The 22,500-nt window shown below is 44.4% G+C and overlaps 1 protein-coding gene across 1 annotated transcript in view; it reads left to right on the top strand.

Moving 5' to 3' along the window:
• ank3b (ankyrin 3b) overlaps positions 1-22,500 on the top strand; it is a gene marked incomplete at its 5' end in the record, with an annotated part of 48,703 nt that overhangs the window by 6,749 nt on the left and 19,454 nt on the right. The window contains 11 exon segments of the mRNA XM_062526157.1: positions 988-1,094; positions 3,555-3,779; positions 9,470-9,624; positions 12,083-12,294; positions 13,036-13,243; positions 14,523-14,619; positions 15,122-15,350; positions 16,125-16,250; positions 17,095-17,217; positions 17,807-17,833; positions 18,921-19,002. Coding sequence (XP_062382141.1) covers positions 988-1,094; positions 3,555-3,779; positions 9,470-9,624; positions 12,083-12,294; positions 13,036-13,243; positions 14,523-14,619; positions 15,122-15,350; positions 16,125-16,250; positions 17,095-17,217; positions 17,807-17,833; positions 18,921-19,002 — 1,591 coding nt within the window.

Below are 22,500 nucleotides of genomic sequence, written 5' to 3'. Positions count from 1 at the left end.
AGTATATGAGATATGAGTGTGTGTGTGTGTGTGTGTGTTTGTATATGTTGAAGAACTTCTTCTCTTGTTTGTTGTTTCTGTTTTGAAATGCTTCAGGGTCTCTGTAAAGAGACGCCTGTCCATGTTGACCACCAGAATAAGGTACAGGACACACAAGAGACCCCCCTGCCCTTGACCCCCTACCCCCGACCTCTGACCCCTTGCTCTCCCCATGCCATCTTGCTCCCTCTCCCTGTGGCACAGATGAGGGCAAAACCACACGCTTTGCCAGAGCGCATCTTCAGCCAGCTTGATCCCTCCGCTCCGAGGAGTCTTTAATGCCTTGGGTCTATTTGTTTGGCTCCATTAGCCCTGTTAGCGTTTGCTAGCAGCACTTCTCCCTTAGATTGCATTGAGATGTTCACCAATGCAGTTGTTTTGTTTTGTTTTGTTTTTTCTCACTGAAATGATCCACCCCCATCATTGTCACCTTGTTGGCTGTTGAGTTTGAATCTTTGTTTGCTTCTACAAACCTTTTTCCCCCATAAGTTCTGGATGGTACAGGCATGTGCGGTGAGAATGCGCTGTTCCCTTAGATTGTGGGCGTGTGTGTGTGTGTGTGTGTGTATGTGTGTGTGTGTGTGTGAGTGGCACTATTATAAGCTACCCATTTACATTTCAAGAATGTGCTCGTTCAATGCAGGGGTCAAGGCATCCTATGTTACATTGCACTTACTTACACACCACACACACACACACACACACACAGATATGACAGATAGTTACTATTACACACTCTCTTTCAGAAACTCTCACACACATACAAACTATAACATGCATAATTGCACGCATGCAATAGTCCATCTAGCTGTAATCATATGCAGTACACACAAACACACACACCCACACATACACACACACACACACACACACACACACACACACACACACACACACACACACACACACACACACACACATTCACTCAGCATGTTCTGTGCCCCATAGCATCTTGCTGCAGCCAGGGAACTGGACACGGACTCTCTAAGGAGGTACAGCTGGGCAGCAGACACACTGGACAATGTCAACCTGGTGTCTAGTCCCGTCCACTCAGGGTAAGTGTGTAAGAGTGTGTGTGTGTGTGTGTGTGCGCAGATGAACCTGTGTGTATGTGTGCTTGTGTGTATCGGTTCATTATACTGTAAGAAAACCTGTGATCAGTTATCTTTGTCTTTTCTTTAAACAAGTGACCCATCAACTCCTTTCTATCATCCTCTAGCATTTCTGTACAATCTTTCCTTTCTCCAATCCTGAATACAGTTTTATCCCATTACATTCTTATTCTCTCTCTCTCTCTCTATCTCTCTCTCTCTCTCACACACACACACACACACACACACACACACTCTCTCTCTTTCTCTCTCTCACTCACTCTCTCTGTCTCTCTCGTCTGTGGACTGTCATATGTCTCATGTTGACTACAGAGCTACTGTACATGCAGCCATGCAGTTGTTTACGTTGAGCGATTAGGCTTGATGTTGTTTACCTCTGCTGCAGTGTACTGTAGTGAAGCGCTCTCTCTCACACACACACACACACACACACACACACACACACACACACACCCACACACACACACACACACTCTCTCTCTCTCTCTGTTGTTTACCTCTGCTGCAGTGTACTGTAGTGAAGCGCTCTCTCTCTCTCTCTCACACACACACACACACACACACACACACACACACACACACACACACACACTCTCTCTCTCTGGTGTTCCAGCGTTCATTTCCTCATGTGTTTGGTCTTCTTCTCCTACAGCTTCTCCTCTCCTCTTCCTCAGTATGACTCCAGGTGACCCTCCTGTGCTCACGGTTCTCTCCTTTTATCTCTTCTTCTTCTTCTTCTTCTTCTTCTTCTTCTTATATACCTCTTCTCTCGTTTATTCCTCTCTCTCGTTTTTTTTCTCTCTCACCCTCTTTTGTTGTTTTTGTCTGTGCTTGTTTTCATCTTGTGAGATGCCTCACAATAACGACACGTTCGACAGAGACTGGGCACACATCTGCACCCAGATGTTTCTTGCTCTTTTACGGTGATAGGGTTAACGCTAGAAGCGTCAATAAGATCATAACGACTAGAACTTTAGATTTTAAATTCTATATTCAACCAGCAGGACCATAGACTGTAAGGACTGTATTTTATTTTATTTATTTTCTAGATGAATCGAGCCGTCATGGCGGTAGTTCTTGTGGTAACAGAAGGAGCCAGGCCTTCATTTTGTTCAGAAAGCAGAAGTAAGATTTAATATAGATAATCCCACAGAGATTGAGTTCAGTGCCCGCACATTTTTAAACTTTTAACCTCGTCGTTGTCCCCACCATGAACAGGGCAGCGTCCCAGAGACAGATTCTCAGTCTAGAAGAAAGGAGTGTTTTGTGTTCTGATAAACATGGGGATTTTTTTTGTCGACTTTATATTTAGATACCAGTTTTCTTAGAACGCTCTAGGCCTTTAGCACTGTTCCTGTTCCGCGCACTGCAGTGGCTATGTTCCATGCAAAGATCCCTGCTGCAGATACCTTTGGCTACGGTCGCCCATCTGACTGCCTAGACTTGTGTTGGCACAGGCTCTCATTCACTAACCTCTACAGTATGTATGTGCATCTAGTCACAGAGAATTAGCACCCAGCTCAAAACAATCGGTAACATTGTCCTCTCGTTAAATAAAGTGATACTTTGTAGGTAGAAATGGAAACAGACAACCACTTAGAAAAAAAAGGTCTTTTTTAATGGCAGGTTAAAAGTTTATATTTTAGCAATAATATAAGTGATATGAGACATATTAATTGCTATGAGATGACAACCTGTAGACCGATATGTCAGAAGGGCATTCTCAACCTGACCACACCCCACCAGTCTCTTTCACACTTCTGATTGGTTGAGGCACGGAATGCCATTCTCCCACTCTATGAAAATTCTGTGTGTTCCTCAGTGACTCCAGAAGATATTGATCACCAGTGAAATACTGACCACCTCTCTCGCTATGAGTGTTCTTTCTTGGCAGCGTTCACAGACAGTAACGACTAACTGTGGTCTGGTCTAACTCACCGCTGTGTTTGACCAAATCTGTCTCATCCATGTTTTGGTTTATGTGGAGTGAAAACAGTTTTGTGTCTAAATTTGAACTAACTGCCAGGCCAGAGGATTCATAGGCAACTCCATCTCCTCTCTCTCCCCTACTCACACACACTCTCTTCTTCCTGGATGTTTTTCAGTGTGTGTGTGTGTGTGTGTGTGTGTGTGTGTGTTTTCTTATAGTCACAGCATGGGAAAGGTCATCATTGATAGCCACAGATGCAGGACAATCTGCTTACCTTTTCAATGTCACCCACTGACTTGTATTTTTTACACTGTCTTTTTGTCTACCACAACCTCTCCTTTTCTCTCTGTTCCCCCTCTTTCTCTCTCTCTCTCTGTCTGTATATCCTATTTGTCTTCCTCTCTTCATCTTCTCTCTTCCCTTCCTCTCTTCCTCCCTCCCTCGCTCCCTTATTCCCCGTCCCTTGTGTCCAGGTTCCTGGTCAGCTTCATGGTGGACGCGCGCGGAGGCTCCATGCGCGGGAGCCGGCACAACGGCATGCGCATCATCATCCCGCCGCGCAAGTGCACGGCGCCCACGCGCATCACCTGCCGCCTGGTCAAGCGCCACAAGCTGGCCTCGCCGCCGCCCATGGTGGAGGGCGAAGGGCTCGCCAGCCGCCTGGTCGAGGTGGGCCCAGCCGGAGCGCAGTTTCTGGGGTGAGTCTCTCCAGCCGACCCCCCCCTCCACTCCACCCCCTCCTGTCCCTGGTGGTGTCGTCTTTTTTTTGGGGTCCTCTTGCCTCTCGCCCCCAACCCACTCCCGACCTCTCTTCTCTACTTGAGCACCTCTATACTCATGCTTTATCTCTTACGTTCATTCCCATAGATGCCCCCCCCCCCCCCCCCCGCCCCCGCCACACACACACTCCTACCATGCCTAGTTCTTTTCTTTGAGATAGGCAAGTGTTGTTTCAAAGAGCACTAAGATCCCTCTGCCCCCCCCCTCCCCCCTCTTTTTTGGTAATAGATGCCCGCTAGCGCTAGTTTCCATTGCCTTTTTCTTTTTGTAGCTTCCTGCTTCCATCTTAGCGGTCATACAGTAGATGAGGATGGATGTAGTCCATATAGTTTCACACTACACTATCACAACTTAAAGCTGAGCTGAATAAAAACTACAAACACCGAGGTATTATGAAGTTTACTCGGAAGTTACGTTAACTTCACAAAGCAGATGAGAGGGTTGATACACTATCACAACTTAAAGCTGAGCTTTAATAAAAACTACAAACACTGAGGTATTATGAAGTTTACTCGGAAGTTACGTTAACTTCCCAAAGCAGATGAGAGGGTTGAGAGTGCAGGTGTTTAGTACCTCTATCAGCCTCCCCTCAGAACAGAAAGACTCAGATGCCTGCTGATTCCGGTTTGGATCCGGCTCTGATCCGGCTCTGATTTGGGTCTGGTCTGGCAAGGCTCTGGCCCTAACCTGGCCCAGAATAGAGTGCGTAAGTGGGATGTCACGTTTCCATAACAACCGAATTTCTGTTCTAAACAAACCAAATTCACTATGTGAAATCGTATGCCAGATGATTGTTTTAATTTACGAGTTGACATCAATTGACATTAGCTAACTTCACGTAATCATAGATTAGCCCAGCTTGCCGTTACATTATAAACTTTGATTTTCATGCTAGCGTGAACGTCTCCTTTTTGTACACCAGAAGTATACATAAACTCCTCGACATGGTAGTGATTATTACCGCTTAAAATTCGTTTATTTTCATTTTGAAAGCAACAACGCGGTGAGGCAATAGAAGATGCCACTTGCAGGTCGTTTGTTTAGAACAGGAAATCGCGTTACCTGGTTAAGGTGACACCTTCACTTACAGTACGCACTCTATTCGGTCCACATGACCCAGGGGTCCTGTACAGGCCAGAGCCGCTCCTGAGCAGAGAGAGAGAAATCCTGCTGCAGAGAGTGAAAGTCATGCTGTGCAGCGGTTCTACCTGTGCACTTGACACCTACCTGGCTGGGAGGAGCTGTTGTGCTCACTAGACTCAGCTGGTAAAGTGACACAGTTGGATTTTTACTCTCTCTGAAGGCGGAGTTTTCCACCCCTGCTCCTGAATCGGCTGGTACTTTGAGACGACGTTCCCAATCCCTGCAGGAATGACAGCTGTGTTCTCTATCTCCCTCCCTCTCTCTGTGTCTCTCCCTCCTCCTCCTCCTCTTCCTCCTCCTCCTCCTCCTCCTCCTTCTGCTCATGCTGCCGCTCAGTAAACTCCACCTGCCTCGCAATCTCCCATCCCTCAGTGATGGCGAGAGGCTGGTTAGCCGAATCCTTCAGCTCGGCCCGCGAGGAACAAAATTTATTGGGTAGGACTGTATGTTTAGAAACAAGCAGATGCCCACCCGCCTTCGCAGATTTTTTTTTATTTGTTTTGTTAATTTTTAAGTACTGCTGTTCTTCTTCTTATGATTATTATTTTAGTTAATTCTTCTAGCTTTATTTGTTCATTTATTTATCGTTTAGTTGATTTCATTTAAGTTGGCGTCACCTCCTCCATGGGTTCGGTTTGAAGCTTTCAGTGGACTCCAAGACGGTCTCTGAAAGCTGACCCAGACGGGTTGGCTGACTTTGGCTGCGAACTCCTGGACTTGCGCTTTTGCAGGGCATGATGGACCCATCTCACTATCATGTTATGGCTGCCATCCTCTTTTCACTTTTAGAGAGATTGATTTTGGTTTGATGCTCATGTTTGATTTGTTTTGGATGGTGGGGGTTGGGGGTAGGTAAGGGGGGGGGGGGGCATTCCCTGGGAAAAACTAGAAGTAGTTATTGTGTTGTGTCATAACCTCCTTACCGTGGTTTTCATTCACGACTGAAATTTGGAAGAAACTTTGATGAAATGTTTTGACGTACAGGCTCTCTTGACCATCTAACCGCAGAGCTCGATTTTTAACGGGGCCATGAGGGGGCCTTTGCATTTGCTCTCCGAAAACAGTGTGCCCTGTCTCCCATGGCAACACTGACAAAACATTTACCCAAGTTGGGCATTCCGCTGTCTCAGGAAGCACGGAGAAGATGTTCACTGTTGCACACACAGTCGGTCACCTGGTCTATATCATGTATTCCTTCAGCACACTTACAGTAATTAATATTCATACCGTGCAATCGGCCAATCCTTCTCTGTCAGTTAATTCAATCAAATGCATGTTATCAGTTGACGTTATTGACGACAGCATCAAAGCTGTCGTTTTTTTTTTGCAGTGTTCATGCCATTACGTTCCAGTTCAATTTCACAGGGAAGCCATCAATTATGTAACACGTTGGCACTTTTTTTCTCCGTGTCGTTTCTCAAACGAACAGCAGCTCCCGTCCTGCCACGGTCGATTAGTCACTCATGAATAAACCCAATTAGTGTTTTAGCCGTCATGACTCACACAGGAATGCAATGCGAACAGATAGAATTTGTCTTTTGAAATTTGACAGTCGTCGACTCAGCAGAGCTTCGCTTACAGTACCTTTCTGCTGAAGTAAACATGGGGCTCTGTTTACTCAACCTCAGAGGGTTTACACAGGGCTCTCTCCTTTGCTCTCTCTTTCTCTCTCTCTTTCTTTCTCTCTTTCTCTCTCTCTTTCTCTCTCTCTCTCAGTCTCACGCTTGTCCGCCACGGAAGCCGTGAAATCCACCTCTGGTGAAAGAGAACAGAACAGCGTGTTCTCCCAGCGGTGTCACGGATCACACTCTGCGGCCCGTGTTGCCAGATTGGGCGGGTGCCTGCCCAATTGGGCTTCTTTTTGACTTCATGGGTCGGGAGAAAATAAGCTTTAGGCGGGCAAATACAATTTTTAGTTCAATGGTTCTCTATGACAAATGGAAATTACTCAACCCAATCTGGCAACACTGTCTGCGGCCTGTGTTTCTCAGTGTTAGAGAGGGAAGGGTTTACGAGCCATCATATCTGCCTCTGTGCCATAATCTCCTTTTATTAGCGGAATGAAAACGCAATGTGGTTTCAGAGGATTTGTGCAGTTACACCCTCTCTGCATCCACAGTGTTGTGTTGCAGGGATGCTAGGCTACGCTGATCCCGACCCACACTGAAGTACTGCGGGATGCTACGCTATACTCAAGGGGGTCAGGATTTGGAGAGTGTATGGTTAGCTTCAGCCAGTTAGCATTCCAGCTAGCTGCCACCATCTTTAAAAATGGCGTCCGACATATGCTCAATTCTGCACCCATTGAAACAATTAAGCCAATTAGCTGCCGTATTTCTGATGGCAACAATTTATTTTAAAGATTTCTTTTTTGGCTTTTTATGCCTTTATTTGGACAGGACAGTAGAGAGAATGACAGGAAGTGAGTGGGAGAGAGTTGGGGTGGGATCTGGAAAGGACCACGGGGCGGGAATCGAACCCGGGTCGCCAGCGTACGGTGCAGGTGCCCCAGCCAGTTGCGCCACTGCCGGGGCCTGATGGCAACAATTTATGTCAATCCATGTGGATTGGCTGATCCTCCCAGCAGGAGATTGCCATCTTAACCACCCATCCGCATCGACAACATACCGTTGTAGGCTACTTTATGTTGTTTCAATCTGTAAGCTGTCACCTAATTGGCTAATTCTAGATGGTGCTGGAAATGAACTGTGAAAGGCTTTTTTTTTTTTTTTTTTTTTAAAGATGGTTGCGGTGAGTTTTGAATATTTTTAGCTGAAGTAGCAAGCCTAGCATGGACCATTGACATGAGTGGGGGGTACTTCCACTCTCTGTCCAGTTCGGTGCAGTACCTCCATGATTTTAGGCTACTTCTGAGGAACAGTGTGTCCTTCCTAAAACTGTAGGCTGTAGTGTAGGTCATATGGATAGTACAGGAGCAGGGTTTGAATATAGTACTAATCTTTTGTAACTCACTTTGGAATTTTATTCTGGCTGATCATCAGGCCTACAAAACAAAAAAAGACAATATATCAAATAGCATGACACATATTTAAATATAGTGCAACACAATGTTTGTGTGTGAGTGTCAAGTCTATGTCAAGTTAAATTTCAGACAGACGGTATCAGATGGTGTGTAATTGTGGCCAGTGGTGAAGAATGAGTCATTCTGTCTCTGGCCTCTGTAGATGTTTCACTGGAGATGTGCTGTAAGAGGGTTTGAAATTGCAGGGTTCATTTTCCCCGTGAGATTTCTCTGATCTTGTGTGGATGTACCCATTGACATCGCACAACTATCATCAGTGCAAGCAAGCTTCTCTCTCCATCCCCATCCCCAAATCATGGATATCTATTACTTTTTGGATATTTATGTGTGTGTGTGTGTGTCTGTGTGTCCGTGTGTGTTTGAGAGAGAGAGAGAGAAAGAGAGAGACAGAAAACTATTCTAAAATCCTGCGCGTCAAGCCCAGACCGCCGAACACCGCTGAACGCCGCTTCTGGTGGGCGCCGGGCTTAAAGTGTAACCAGCTTTTGTTTGGTCACTGAAACGGACAAAGGTGGAGGTGGAAAAAGCATCTCTATGCGTGATACAGTATGCGTGCATCGCTTGTGTCTTCAGGCTCAAAAAGTTGAATATTTCCAGTGCACTGTACTATCAGTGTCTGATTTCATTACCTCATAGACTAAGTGCATAATTGTGGTTTGGCAGCAAAACATTTTTTTTTTCTTTTCGATTTTAATATAGATTTAGACCAAACACAAGTATTTCACATTGACTAAATAAGCACCTCTCATAGATTGAGAAATGTAAGCGGTTCATCTCTCAGGGGTGTCTCTGATACTAGATGTCGTCCGTGAGAGTCAGGGTGGACCGTGAAAACGTCACGGTCATCAGCGTATTGTTTAGAAAGTCAGTCACCCAGGGCCGGTTCATTTTCCCCGTGAGATTTCTCTGATCTTGTGTGGATGTACCCATTGACATCGCACAACTATCATCAGTGCAAGCAAGCTTCTCTCTCCATCCCCATCCCCAAATCATGGATATCTATTACTTTTTGGATATTTATGTGTGTGTGTGTGTGTCTGTGTGTCCGTGTGTGTTTGAGAGAGAGAGAGAGAAAGAGAGAGACAGTGTATGTGTATGCATATGCTGTATGAGTATCTGTGTGAGTGTGTGTGTGTGTGTGTGTGTGTGTGTGTGTGTGTGTGTGTGTGTGTGTGTGTGTGTGTGTGTGTGTGTGTGTGTGTGTGTGTGCGTGTGTGAGAGAGAGACATAGAGACTGTGTATGTGTATGTGTATGCATATGCTGTATGAGTATCTGTGTGAATATCTCTGTGTGAGAGTGTGTGTGTGTGTGTGTGTGTGCGTGCGTGCGTGTGTGTGTGTGTGCATGTGTATGCGTGCGTGTGTGTGTGTGTGTGTGTGTTCACTTGTAACCCCCTGTGCGGTGGTGTCCCCCCGCTGCAGGCCGGTGATCGTGGAGATCCCGCACTTCGGCTCCATGCGGGGCGCGGAGCGCGAGCTCATCCTGCTGCGCAGCGAGAACGGAGAGACCTGGAAGGAGCACCAGTACGACTGCAAGATCCAGGACCTCAACCAGCTGCTCAACGGCATGGACGAAGGTACTGAATCTTGCTCTTGAATTTCCCCTTGGGGATCAATAAAGTATCTATCTATCTATCTATCTATTTATCTATCTATCTATCTATCTATCTATCTATCTATTTATCTATCTATCTATCTATTTATCTAACTATCTATCTATCTATCTATCTATCTATCTATCTATCTATCTACCTATCTATCTATCTATCTATCTATCTATCTATCTATCTATTTATCTATCTATCTATCTATCTATCTATCTATCTATCTATCTATCTATCTATCTATCTATCTATCTATCTATCTATCTATCTAAGGTCCGAACGTCTGGAGCGTACAGTCGCCTGTACACTGGCCTGGAAAGCGTGTTTGTCACGTTTTTTATTTCCGTTTGCGCCTCTCTCGTGAAATGTGAGATATGTCACAATGGTCAAGCTTTTCGGTAACACTTTACCTGAAGGTATCTACTGTCATGACACGTGAACTTTAACCCTAACTCTAACTTGTCATGACAAAAACCGAATGACACTTAATGACAGAAGCGTTATGTCATGAACGGTTGTGACTTGTTTATGATGTTTATGACATGTTTGTGGCAATGTCATGTCACTCTTATTTAGATACATTCAAGTGAAGTGTAACCAGCTTTTGTTTAGTCACTGAAACGGACAAACTGGAGGTGATATGAATGCATCGCTTGTGTCTTCAGGCTAAAAAAGTTCAATATTTCCAGTGCACTGTACTATCAGTGTCTGATTTCATTACCTCATAGACTAAATGCGTAATTGTGGTTTGGCAGCGATTTTAATAGCTTTAGACCAAACACAAGTATTTCACATTGACTAAATAAGCACCTCACATAGATTGAGAAATTGAAGCGGTTCGTCTCTCAGGGGTGTCTCTGATGCTAGATGTCCTCCCTGAGAGTCAGGGCGGACCGTGAAAACGTCACGGTCATCAGCGTATTGTTTAGAAAGTCAGTCACCCAGGGCCGGAACGTTCTGGAGGATGTGTGGGCAGTGCATATGTTTGTTATGACAGAGTCCAGCATTCCTGAATCTCGATGTGCGGCTTCAAAAGTAAACCTTCCATCTCCTCCAGTTCCACGTAACCCACACAGCATCATTTTTTCTTTCCCAGGCTCATGAAAGGAAAGCAGAATTCCTGGTATTAAACAGAAATTTTCCGTCCCCCAAACACACACGGACGCACACACAGACGCACACACACACACTCACACACACGCACGCGCACACACACACACACACACACACACACACACACACACACACACACACACACTCACTCACACACTCAGATGGGGATTTCAATTTTTCCATCTGTCTCCTCCTGTCAAATTCATCACCGTGTCAACTGGAGCAGAAATGGTGTTTGCCATCCAACTCAGAAACATGCAGAGACCAAGAACTCTTGCTTCTCATGTGCTCAAGAGATTGCTCCGTTTCTTTGGTGTGAGTTTATACAAAGCATTAAGTGACAGGATATGTGCTCATCTAGTGTTTTTGTTAGATGCTAGATGAAACAATGATGAGGTCCAAGTCAATGCCTTTTGCTCAAGCAGTGCTGGTCCACAGTCTGCTGTGGATGTGCTAGACTTCTGGACAGAACACTGTTTGCTCTGTGCTGATAGGCCTATCTCTGTACATCTGTTTTTAACTTAACTTTAACAGATACTGTTTATAAAATGTTCTTTTGTTTAAAAGAGACGTGATGACTATTTATTCAATCGTCGTTGATAACTTTGAGAAGCGGTCTCCGATAATGACGGGAGTCTAACCTGGCAGGTTAAGATGTGTGCCTGCGTCAAACAAACATCTGATTCAACTCACAGTGTTTGTATAGTTGGCTCAATTGTTTGGCAGTCGATGTGTGCATGAGTACAACTAAGCTTTTAGTTGGCCTTTTGTTTATCGTTTCTATCTAAGTGTTAGTTGTGCAAGGACCCTGGTCAGAATGTGACTGTGAAACAAGCATCTGCGTCAAATCACAAACCCACTCGTTTGTTCTGTGTTTGGCCGAGCAGAAGAACCGGACGTGCACGACGAGCTCTTTTGTCTCTCCTTCTGGGGCTTTGGGCTGGTGTCCCGATTCCCAATCTGGTCACCTGGGGATTTGAAAAAAAGATATATTTAAACTATATTTACATACCGACTTGCACACATTAAAACAGTGGCACACTCCACCAGAACTGGAAAGATGCGCACATAAGCTTTTCTTTCTGCTATATCTTTGCTAATGCACCATTATATTTTGCCAACAAGGTGTGTTATTTACAACACAATACTGTATTGTGTAACAAATAACAAAAGCAATGTGTTGGAAAGAACACAAACTGTGTTGCCCTCATCTAGACACAGAGATGTGTTATTTTCAACACATTAACTTTAAGAGTGTATATAGTATCTGGTCATCTGATCTAAGTGTGTGTGCCACACTTGTGTGTCGTTTCCGCAGAGCTGGAGAGCGCCGAGGAGCTGGAGAGGAAGCGCATCTGCCGCATCATCACCAAGGACTTCCCGCAGTACTTCGCCGTGGTGTCGCGCATCAAGCAGGAGAGCAACCAGATGGGGCCCGAGGGCGGCCTGCTCACCAGCAAGACCGTGCCGCTCGTGCAGGCCTCCTTCCCCCAGGGGGCGCTCACCAAGAAGATCAGAGTGGGACTGCAGGTCTGTCTTTTTTTTTTTTTTTATAAGTATATTTTTTGGGCTTTTATGCCTTTAATGATAGGACAGTTGAGAGAGACAGGAAGTGAGTGGGAGAGAGCGTTGGGGTGGGATCCGGAAAGGACCACGGGGCGGGAATCGAACCCGGGTCGCCCGGCGTGCGATGCAGGTGCCCCAGCCAGTCGCGCCACGGCTGGGGCCAGGTCTGTCTTATTACCTCCTGTCCTATTACCTCCGCCCAGGATTTTCTAGTTTGTTGTGGAATGCACCGTGGGATAGAGAGAAACACACTTTTGATTCCTCAGCTAGTTAGTATATGTGGAGAAATTGACAATAAAGCACACTGATGGACCTGTACACTTTTGGAAGTATCTGGCAAATACTTTCAAACTGCACAATTTAATAACGTATTAAATTTGACATAACGCCTCTGTCATGAAGTGTCATTCGGTTTTTGTCATGACAAGTAAGGGTTAGGGTTAGAGTTAGGGTTGGGATTCATGTGTCATGACAGTGTCAGTGTCAGTGTCATGTCACTCTTACGTAGATACCTTCAAGTGAAGTGTTACCTAGTTATCGTTGTTGGTGTGAACGTCCCGTAACGTGCTGCCAGCCGGTTAGGATTCATGTGTTCATGACAGTGTCATGTCACTCTTATGTAGATGCCTTCAAGTGAAGTGTTACCTAGTTACCTAGTTATCGTTGTTGGTGTGAACGTCCCGTAACGTGCTGCGTTCCCTGCAGGCCCAGCCGGTGCCCGATGACGCAGTGAAGAACATCCTGGGCAACAGGGCCACGTTCAGCCCCATCGTCACCGTCGAGCCCCGCCGCAGGAAGTTCCACAAGCCCATCACCATGACGATACCAGTCCCGCCGCTCTCGGGCGAAGGTGTTACCAACGGCTACAAGGGCGACTCCGCCCCTTGCCTGCGTCTTCTCTGCAGCATCACAGGCAAGTGGTTTTCAGCGCAAGAGGAGATGGGAAGGTCCTCAGATTAGTCAATGTCAATGTCAATGTCAATTTATTTGTATAGCACTTTAAAAAACAACCACAGTTGACCAAAGTGCTGTAAAACAAACAGTCAGACAAACAAGAAACATAGGGTACATAAGACAACAGAGGCTAGACGGAGCGGCGTAGTCACCAGTGTGCCCACCAAGTGTGACACCAAGACAAACAAACAAATTAAAAAAAATAACAAATCACTACATAAAGATAATGCCGTACGGAGCGGCGTATTAGCCAGCGTACCCGTGGCACAAGACATACAAAGACAAACAAAAATCAACAAATAATAAAAACAACACAGACAAACAGTCAGCAGTCAGCAGTTGTAATGGTCTCTGATCCTGGCCGAACAACCAACATCTCACACTTACTGCACAGCTAGATCAATATCCTTAAACCCTCATAATGCAAAGATTTCCATAATTAGCGTAGTTTAAATCATGTATTGAACAGCGGCCTTTGCTCTGCACTGCAGTGGGTTAGGAAATCCCAATGCTGCTACGCTCTGCCTCTCCTCATTCACATCACTCAGTTTTGGTGTAACTGGGAGAAATGTTGTGTCTTTTCAGTGTAACTTGATTTGGTTCGAGTGTGAATAGGTGGCTGTATTGTGATTGTGCATGTCTAAAGCCTACCTTAGACTGACAGACTTTGACTAGATTTGGGAAAGATTCTTGAAATATTGTAGTCTTTTGAGTAAAGGTTGAATGAGGGGCATTAGTTAAAAGACCACAATCTTTCAAGAATCTTTACCAAATCTTGTCAAAGTCCGTCAGTGCAAGGGAGGCTTTAGTTAGCACTGTGTAGGCTAATCAGATCAGATCGTATTGAACAAAGCCACTGTGGAAACCTCTCACCCAAGCACACGGCCCAAACCATATTTATAAATACATGCATACAGCCATACATTCGTATATACATACATACATAGAGTAAATACATACATACATACTACACATACGACCATACATTCTTGTATACATACATACATACTTTACATACATGCATACATACATACAAATATATACAGCCATACATTTGTATACATACATTCATACATACATAAAAATACATACAGTACATGCATACATACATACATACATGCATGCATACATACAATATGCACTACATGCACGATACACACACACACACACACACACACACATAACGTGTACAGTACACACTGTAGATTGATGATGCTAACGTAGAGCTTGTGTTCCAGGCGGCACGTCTCCGGCCCAGTGGGAGGACATCACGGGCACGACCCCACTGACCTTCTTACACGACTGCGTCTCCTTCACCACCAACGTGTCAGCCAGGTGAGACTCTCTGAACTCAAGCTTGACTGGCTACAGTCATTTCCTGTGTATTTGCCGCATTGTGTATAGCCCTATTCGGACGGGATTAGTTTTATGGGGTGACATGAGGTAAAGTAATAATTATTAGGGAATTTCTAGATTTCTAGATTCTAGATTTCTAGTCTCGTTCGAATTAGACATTTACATTACAGAGGTCATGTGATAAACCTGCATTACTCTTCTAGCTCAGACTGCCTTCAGATCCCCTCATAAAATACTGTAAATTTTGAGCACTCTTTGTTGTACTTCTTTTAAAGAAAAAAAAAAACATTTATTCATTTTTTTTAGCAGACGCTATTATCCAAAGCTGTACACAAGAACACAAGAATTGGTAGTTCTTGTTTACAAAACTGTAAACAAGAACTACCAATAGTGGACTTTTACCTTTTCAGCTCTGTAAGAAAATGTGCTTAAACTGAAATGAAAGCTGAAATGTTTGTCCGTTCCGTAATTCTCCCGGAAGGTTCTGGCTGGCGGACTGCCATCAGATCCCTGAGACCGTGGGCCTGGCCACCCAGCTGTACCGCGACCTCATCTGCGTGCCCTACATGGCGAAGTTCGTGGTGTTCGCCAAGATGAACGACCCCGTGGAGTCCAGCCTGCGCTGCTTCTGCATGACCGACGACAAGGTGGACAAGACCCTGGAGCAGCAGGAGAACTTCGAGGAGGTCGCCCGCAGCAAAGACATCGAGGTGTGTGTGTCAGGGTCGCGGAGGAGGTCATGGCTTTGATGGGCAATTCCACCGAAAGTTATGTTTTTTGTAACATCCATAACGCCAATACAATTTGATTGTATGGTATGGTGTGATGTGAATGATTACAAGAAATGTGAGCATTTGATATTTTTGGCTGAAGAATGTACATGAGAAAATTGCACAAAAAAAGTATGTGTTATCATTCACATCATACAAATACCAAGGTACGGTATATCATTGCTGTTATGGACGTGACAAAATGTACATTTTCCGTGGAATTTACCTGATCTGGCCTTAGAATAGAATGACACGTTGAGGTGAGGACTATAGGTCATCATTTTAGCAGTGGATTGATTCATTTTAATGGAGTAGATATACTTTCAAATTATGGTCAATATTCAGTCCATGTTTCCATTTGTGGTCAATCTTCGAGGAGGTCGCCCGCAGCAAAAATATTGATGTGTGTAGCAGTGTCAGGACATTTGGACTTTGATCTGGCCCTAAGAATAGAGTGATGTGTTGGGATATGGTGGGTCTACAGTAGGTCACTCAAGGATGTTTTAGATGATTTTAAAAGTGGGGTGACATTTGTCAATGGAGTAGATATAATTGTTGTCATTCATTCCATGTAGTAAAAACATTCATTCCATGTAGTAAAAATAGTGTTAAAAAAAACGTTTGCCCTCGGTCCCAGATCTGGTGATTGCCAAGTATCGATGACTTGAATTTAGGGTTTTTCTTTCCGTCTGATTCTCTGAATAATTTCTGCAGGTTCTGGAGGGACGGCCTATTTATGTGGATTGCTATGGCAACCTGGCCCCTCTGACCAAAGCGGGCCAACTGCTGGTGCTGAATTTTTACGCTTTCAAAGAGAACCGTCTGCCATTCTGTGTGAAGGTAAGGCATCATCACTCTCTCGTCACACCTCGTCCTCCTCAGCGGATTGCTTTATGGGTCATTTTTTTTTTACTTTATCTTTGTTTGGTCTTTATTGAAGTCACACAGTCCACAATTAATCAAAACTCACACCGATATAGCACAGAAAACAGATAACACTTAAATACAATACATAACATACTAGTCTGGAGAATATCAATTTAAAGACAGTTGGCACACAGGCACTTATGCCAGTGATCCTTTAGGCTTGATGTATAATGTAAACAGCTGATGGTCGCTATTACCGTATAGTATTTATCTTCTGTTACTCAGATTCCTGGACCAAAATAAAGACAGGCCTCTATTTGGCCTGTAAAGAATGAATGTGCTGATATTTCACACCTAAGAAAGTAGGGTTTGTAATTTCCAAAGGGAAATTAGCTTTGGTGGGTCATTAGGTGTGGTAATTAACACAAGGTAATTGAACATAGAGAAATAAGCCTGTCAGGTCTGACACAGCCATTAAATATTAATGAGTGTATCTATAAAAAACACAATTAGTCAAAACTCATCGAGATGAACTCACATTATAGACATCAAGGTTATTTTTAGTAATTTTGTCCCCCCAGCCAGACAAGATATAATGGAGCCATAGGTGTTCGAGTAGATTGTGTGAGACACTGGTCTGAAGCAGTTTACTCTTTTGTATTTACACTTCGGGCAGGCTCTCAGCCAAAGCGACTATCAGCTGGCGAACAACGATCAAACATCAGTAAATGTTTATAGCTTACAGTTTACAGTCCCGAGCACTCTATAGAATCTATAGATGCAGACAAATCACTTGTTATCCCTTCGGGCACTGCAGGTGAGGGACAACAGCCAGGAGCCTTGCGGACGCCTGTCCTTCCTGCGAGAGACCAAGCCGACCAAGGTTATCCCTCAGACAGCTGTTTGCAATTTAAATATCACACTGCCAGCGCTTAAGAAGGTAAGTGGCCATCACCACATGTCTCCCTCCTCATGCCATACCATCCTCATCCACAGGGAAGGAACAGGACTGTTGTCAGTAGGGCTAAAGTGAACTACAAAACAAACAATGACCAAATACAAAAAAAAAACTACAAACATGGCTGAAACCGCCCAAATGTGTCTTTTATCTGTTTTGAGGTTTCCTCAAGTTGATTTCTCTGGGGGCCATTCCCCCTCCGAATCAGCCATTTTGATTTGTTGTTTCTCGCGAGCCTCATGCTTATGGCTGCCGATGCACGGGGAGGTCGTGCTTTTTCCAGTGGCTTCAATCTGTGGTGGCTTTTCTGTGCTGTTTATTTGCTATGACTGTTGGCTATTTCATTATGTTTTTTTTTTCTTCCCCGCCGACTTTTTCTTTTCCTAATACTTGGTTCTCAATTTTTATGTTGATATCTTTTTTTTTTCTTTTGCGGTGGCTTTTTATTTCCTCAGTGCCGCTGTCAGTCGCTCCTTTTTTCACACCCTGATGTTTCTTTTCCCTGCTCTCCTATTATGTTATCCTTTCACCTTCCCCCCTGTTTCTGCAATGCATCTTGGGAACGCAACAGGATATGGATTCAGATCCTGAGGAAGAGGTAATGCACACATACGCTCCCATCACCTCCAACCTTGTGATTTGCCTACAGTATGTTCTCTTGGCTTCACTCTCAAGCGGCCATGATCTATGGACGCTCTTCACTGCTCCGCATAGCCTCCTCTTAGTATATGTGGCTTCGGGAAGCTTTGGGTACATATGGCTTACCAGCTTAAAGTATCTTAGCTGCTTTAGCATGGACCTGGCAAGTGCTATATGGCAGCCATTTTTGTTTTAGTTACCCATTGTATGTCCCTGTTTGTCCTGGATGTCATGATCGAGAGCTAAGTGCTAAAGGTTAGCCGTAGAGCAATGTACAGTTACATATATTTTTATGTGATAAATACTATCTAGAATTTTTCAAAATTGCATTTTTCTTCAGAAAAATCAATTAACGTTGTGGCATAAGAATTTAGTGAATGTCTGTGCAGCGCAGTTGTTGTCTGGCTTAACCGATCAATATCTCTTGACTGTTTTGTGACCCAAAGAATTCATTAAAGGAAATCAATGTAGATTGATCTCTCTTAGTGAACTGGAATGTTTTATTTGGGTGACAGAGCTCAAGGTTTATGTAAGTCCACCGAAGACCTATTATGATAAATGATAAGGTTTGTAAACACAAGTACATTATGTAGGGTAAAGCCACTTGATCTTCTGACTTCAAATTTGCTTAATTGATAGGCTAAATAATAACACTGGTCCACTATATTTGAAGAAAGTTTTTATTATTTCTGTTCACACACACACACACACACACACACACAGAGAGAGAGAGAGAGAGAAAGAGAGGGAGAGAGATAAAGAGAGAGTACTTTCAGTGGACCAGGTTTGTCTCTGTAAATCAGTGACAAGTAATCCACTCTATTTCACTACGAAGAAATATTGATAAAACATATTAATTTAAGCTGTCTAAGGTCTATTTTAGAGTTTAGTATATTTATTAATTAAGAATAAGATGGTAAATATATTTAGATTTAGAAATATCTAAATATATTTAGATATTTAAGGAACTATTCTATAGTGTATAGTGAGTCTATTTGGCATTACAGACAGAGAACTGATAGGACTTGTTGTTGTTGTCATTCCAGACTGAAAAACCAGACAGACGTCACACCTTTGCATCCCTAGCCTTACGTAAGCGCTACAGCTATCTGAGTGAGCCTGCCACGAGTGAGTGTGATATTTTCACTAACTTGTTTTTGGGAAAACAAATTTGCCTTAACATAATTTGAAATTAACATGCATTAACTTATAACTCTTATAACCCGTAACATAATGTAGATGATGAGTTGATTGTGAGATTATGAATACTGAAGATAACCAGTGCACACATACTATAATACTATATATATATGTATTTGTTTAATATGCACATACTCACCATACATAACCTCTAAGTCCACATGCCTGTTTTTGACATGGTATACCCTGCATGAGTTATTGTATTTTTAAGTTGCTGTGCTGTGCCTGCCCACCTTGAGGTTATTTCTCGTGTTATAAGTTTTTCTTTTTTTCTTCTTCTTCTTTTTAATTTTCATCACTGGCGAGAGTTGACTTTACTCTGAACATTCCACGGGATTTCACTCTGACTTTTTTCCACATCTTGAAATCTGGAAGTTAAAAAAAATCAGAGTAAAATTTCACCTTTTATGTTTATTTTCCCTTATGTTTGTTTTGGACAGAAACAGTCTTGCTCTTTTTGGCTTTGTGATTGTGCAACGTTTTATTGATTGGGGCTTTTGATCTCTTGACGAGAGTTTTTGCATGGAAGGTCACAAGATGACCTTCAGGTCCTCACCGCTTGCACTGAATTGCCTGTCTTCAAGGTTACTCAGTTCTGCATGCTCCGCCGAGATATTATGGATCTAAAACCTAGTTGAGCTTGTGTTTTTGCCATAATACGTTGCTTTAGAATCAGATGCAAGGGGCTTGTATTCAGTCTTGATTTCTGTTATGTCAGAACATCCCCCAGACCTATGGGGGCTGTAAACTGGGCTTTCAGGCCAAACAGATAAAAGGCACTTTTTTTAAGCAGAAGCAAAAAAAAAAATGATGAGAACAGTGAGTTTCAGATGAATGTAGCACATCAAAAGTCAAAAGAGACAAAAAGAAAGTTCTGTGTTATTCTGGGTTCTGTGCATTTGACTTGACATTTTTCGTTTTTTCCGTTTGTATATTGAGTTTTATGTTTTTCATCGCCATAGACATTGTGTTGCTGCGTGTGCTTTGTTGAGCTTCTTTGGTTTCGTTGTGCCTTATTGTGGACCATGGATCACCACCACGGATCACCTTATCATTTCGCCTCATCTCCCCCCTAGCCATCTAACTCATCCCATCACTTCATCAAACTGTTGTTCTTTCTCCTTTTATAATACAAGAATCACTGACCAATTTTTTTCCTCTGGTCTCTCTGTTTTTTCTTAACCCACTTTTTGTTGATTTTATGTTGGATTTCATTTTGCTTATTTAAGAAACAGTTGAACGAACTACAACAAGAACACTGCCTGGTGGTTACGCTCACAAACCTGTCTTTTCAACAAGATCTTACCAGGCGTGGTCGGCGGCTCCTATTACCGTCCCTGGGCAAGCAAAATGTGGACTGGGTTCCGTCGCCAGCTCATCTTCCACCACACCATCTGCTTCTCCATTAAAGTCCGTCTGGTCGATATCATCATCGCCAATCAAATCCACACTGGGAGCCTCCAATGCCTCCCCAACCAAATCAGTTTGCGAAGCCTCCCCTATCCGATCATACAGAACTATTGCTTCCCCAATCAAGACTGTCGTTCAGCAAGGGCAGTACCCCACATCCGTTTCTGCCAGCCTCATGTCCTCGCCCATTAAAACTGGCACAGACCCAACTTCAGTTAAAGCGCTCGCTGCCACGCTTTCCTCAAGAGCTTCGCCTGCTACGCAAGTAGGTTCCATTCTTGATCGATCGGCCATTTCAATGACCCCTCCTGATTCCCCCAAGTCCAGTATGAATATGTACGGTTCCACTTTGCCATTCAAGTCAGTGCTATCCTCAATGGCCACTGCTTCGCCCCCCTCAGTTAAAACAATGTCAAGTTTGTCCACAATCAAACCCTCCGCTGACGTGGCTTCAGCATCGAAAGGAGCCCTTTTCACTTCTGCCTTGACCTCACCAGCTAAGTCCACAGTTGCTGCATCTGAAGCTATGCTTAACGGCTCAGTCTCACCCATCAAATACCCATCCCCCATGCCCGCACCTTCCCGTGTTCTCTCAGGAGTTACCAGCAGCTTACAGGAGAGGATACAGGCCACAACGCAGGCAGCCACATGTAGTGTAACCGCAGCCATCGACGAGGCTGAAAAATCATTCAACTCTTGCGGAGCCGTAAGTTACAGTGCGCTTAAATCCATGTCCCCCTCCCTTAGAGCCAGCGTCGCCAGTTCCGTTTACTCATCGCTTAGACCCCACACGGCTGCCAGCACCACCACCACTGTGTCCTCCAGTACCATAACAGTGCCCGTGTATTCCCTCGTGAATGTGTTACCTGACCCTCAACTCCCCAGAGCCACAGAAATAACGCCGACGTCACGTTCGGCATCTGCACAACAAACGCACACTCCTGCCCAGTCCTCCAGTCCTAGATCCAAGCCGACCTTGAAATCCTCACTGTTCCTGTCCCCGACGTCCCTGAAAGCATCCACTGCCTCCTCCTTGTCCCACAGTCAGGACCTACTCAGAGACGTTGCCGACATGAAAGAGGATCTGATGCGGATGACTGCCATACTCCAGAGCGACGCTAGTGCCGTAGCTAAGACCTACAAGTCTCAGGCAGCCAAGGAGGCAAAAGTAGAGGATGAGGAGCCTTTTAGTTTAGTTGAAAAAGTGAAAGAGGACCTGGTAAAAGTTAGCGAGATCCTCACAAAAGACGTGTTAAGCGAAGCCAAAGCCGCTGCTCGAGAGAGGGCCTCAGAGGAAGACTGGGAAGAGTTTTCGAAAGATGAAATCGAAGATGCCAGACAGAGCGCATTGAGATCGCTACCCACTTTTGATCCCACACTCCCTGTTAGACCACAATCTGTGCCTGACAAAGATCTAAATTTTGCCAAAGTGGTAGACTATTTGATGAATGACATTGGTGCTAGCTCCCTGTCCAAAATGGCTGATGCCAAGTGTAGGTACGAGGAGATGAGAAAAGATGGGGAGGAGAAACAGAAACGTGGCATCAAGCCTGAGCACAAACTCAAAATGCCACCCACGGGCATGCGGTCCTCCCCCTCTGAGAAAGACTTAAGTAAGCTAGCCGATTCCTACATGGGCACAGATGCCATCCTCGAATCCCCGGATGATTTCTCCCACGAGCAGGACAAGAGCCCCCTGTCAGACAGTGGCTTTGAGACAAGGAGTGATAAGACTCCATCAGCACCTCAGAGTGCCGAGAGCACCGGACCCAAACCTCTCTTCACAGACGTTCCTCCGGTTATTACAGAGACCAGAACAGAGGTGGTCCACATAAGGAGCTATGAGCATCCAGAGGACCTCTGTGAGCCCATGATGGAGGAGGCGTCATCGGGGGTAGCATCAGCTGCAGCCATAGCAGAGTCATCTGCATCAGCGTGTCTAGAGCCAGAGCCGGTCAAGACCTTTCAGATTAAGGTAAACACAGATGAGGATTTCAGCAAAAGTATGTGCCTAAA

The sequence above is a fragment of the Sardina pilchardus genome, chromosome 22 (assembly GCF_963854185.1).
Source record: "Sardina pilchardus chromosome 22, fSarPil1.1, whole genome shotgun sequence".
Classification (NCBI taxonomy): domain Eukaryota; kingdom Metazoa; phylum Chordata; class Actinopteri; order Clupeiformes; family Clupeidae; genus Sardina; species Sardina pilchardus.
The sequence above is the reverse complement of the archived record's forward strand: the minus strand, read 5'-3'. Positions and strand labels throughout refer to the sequence as shown.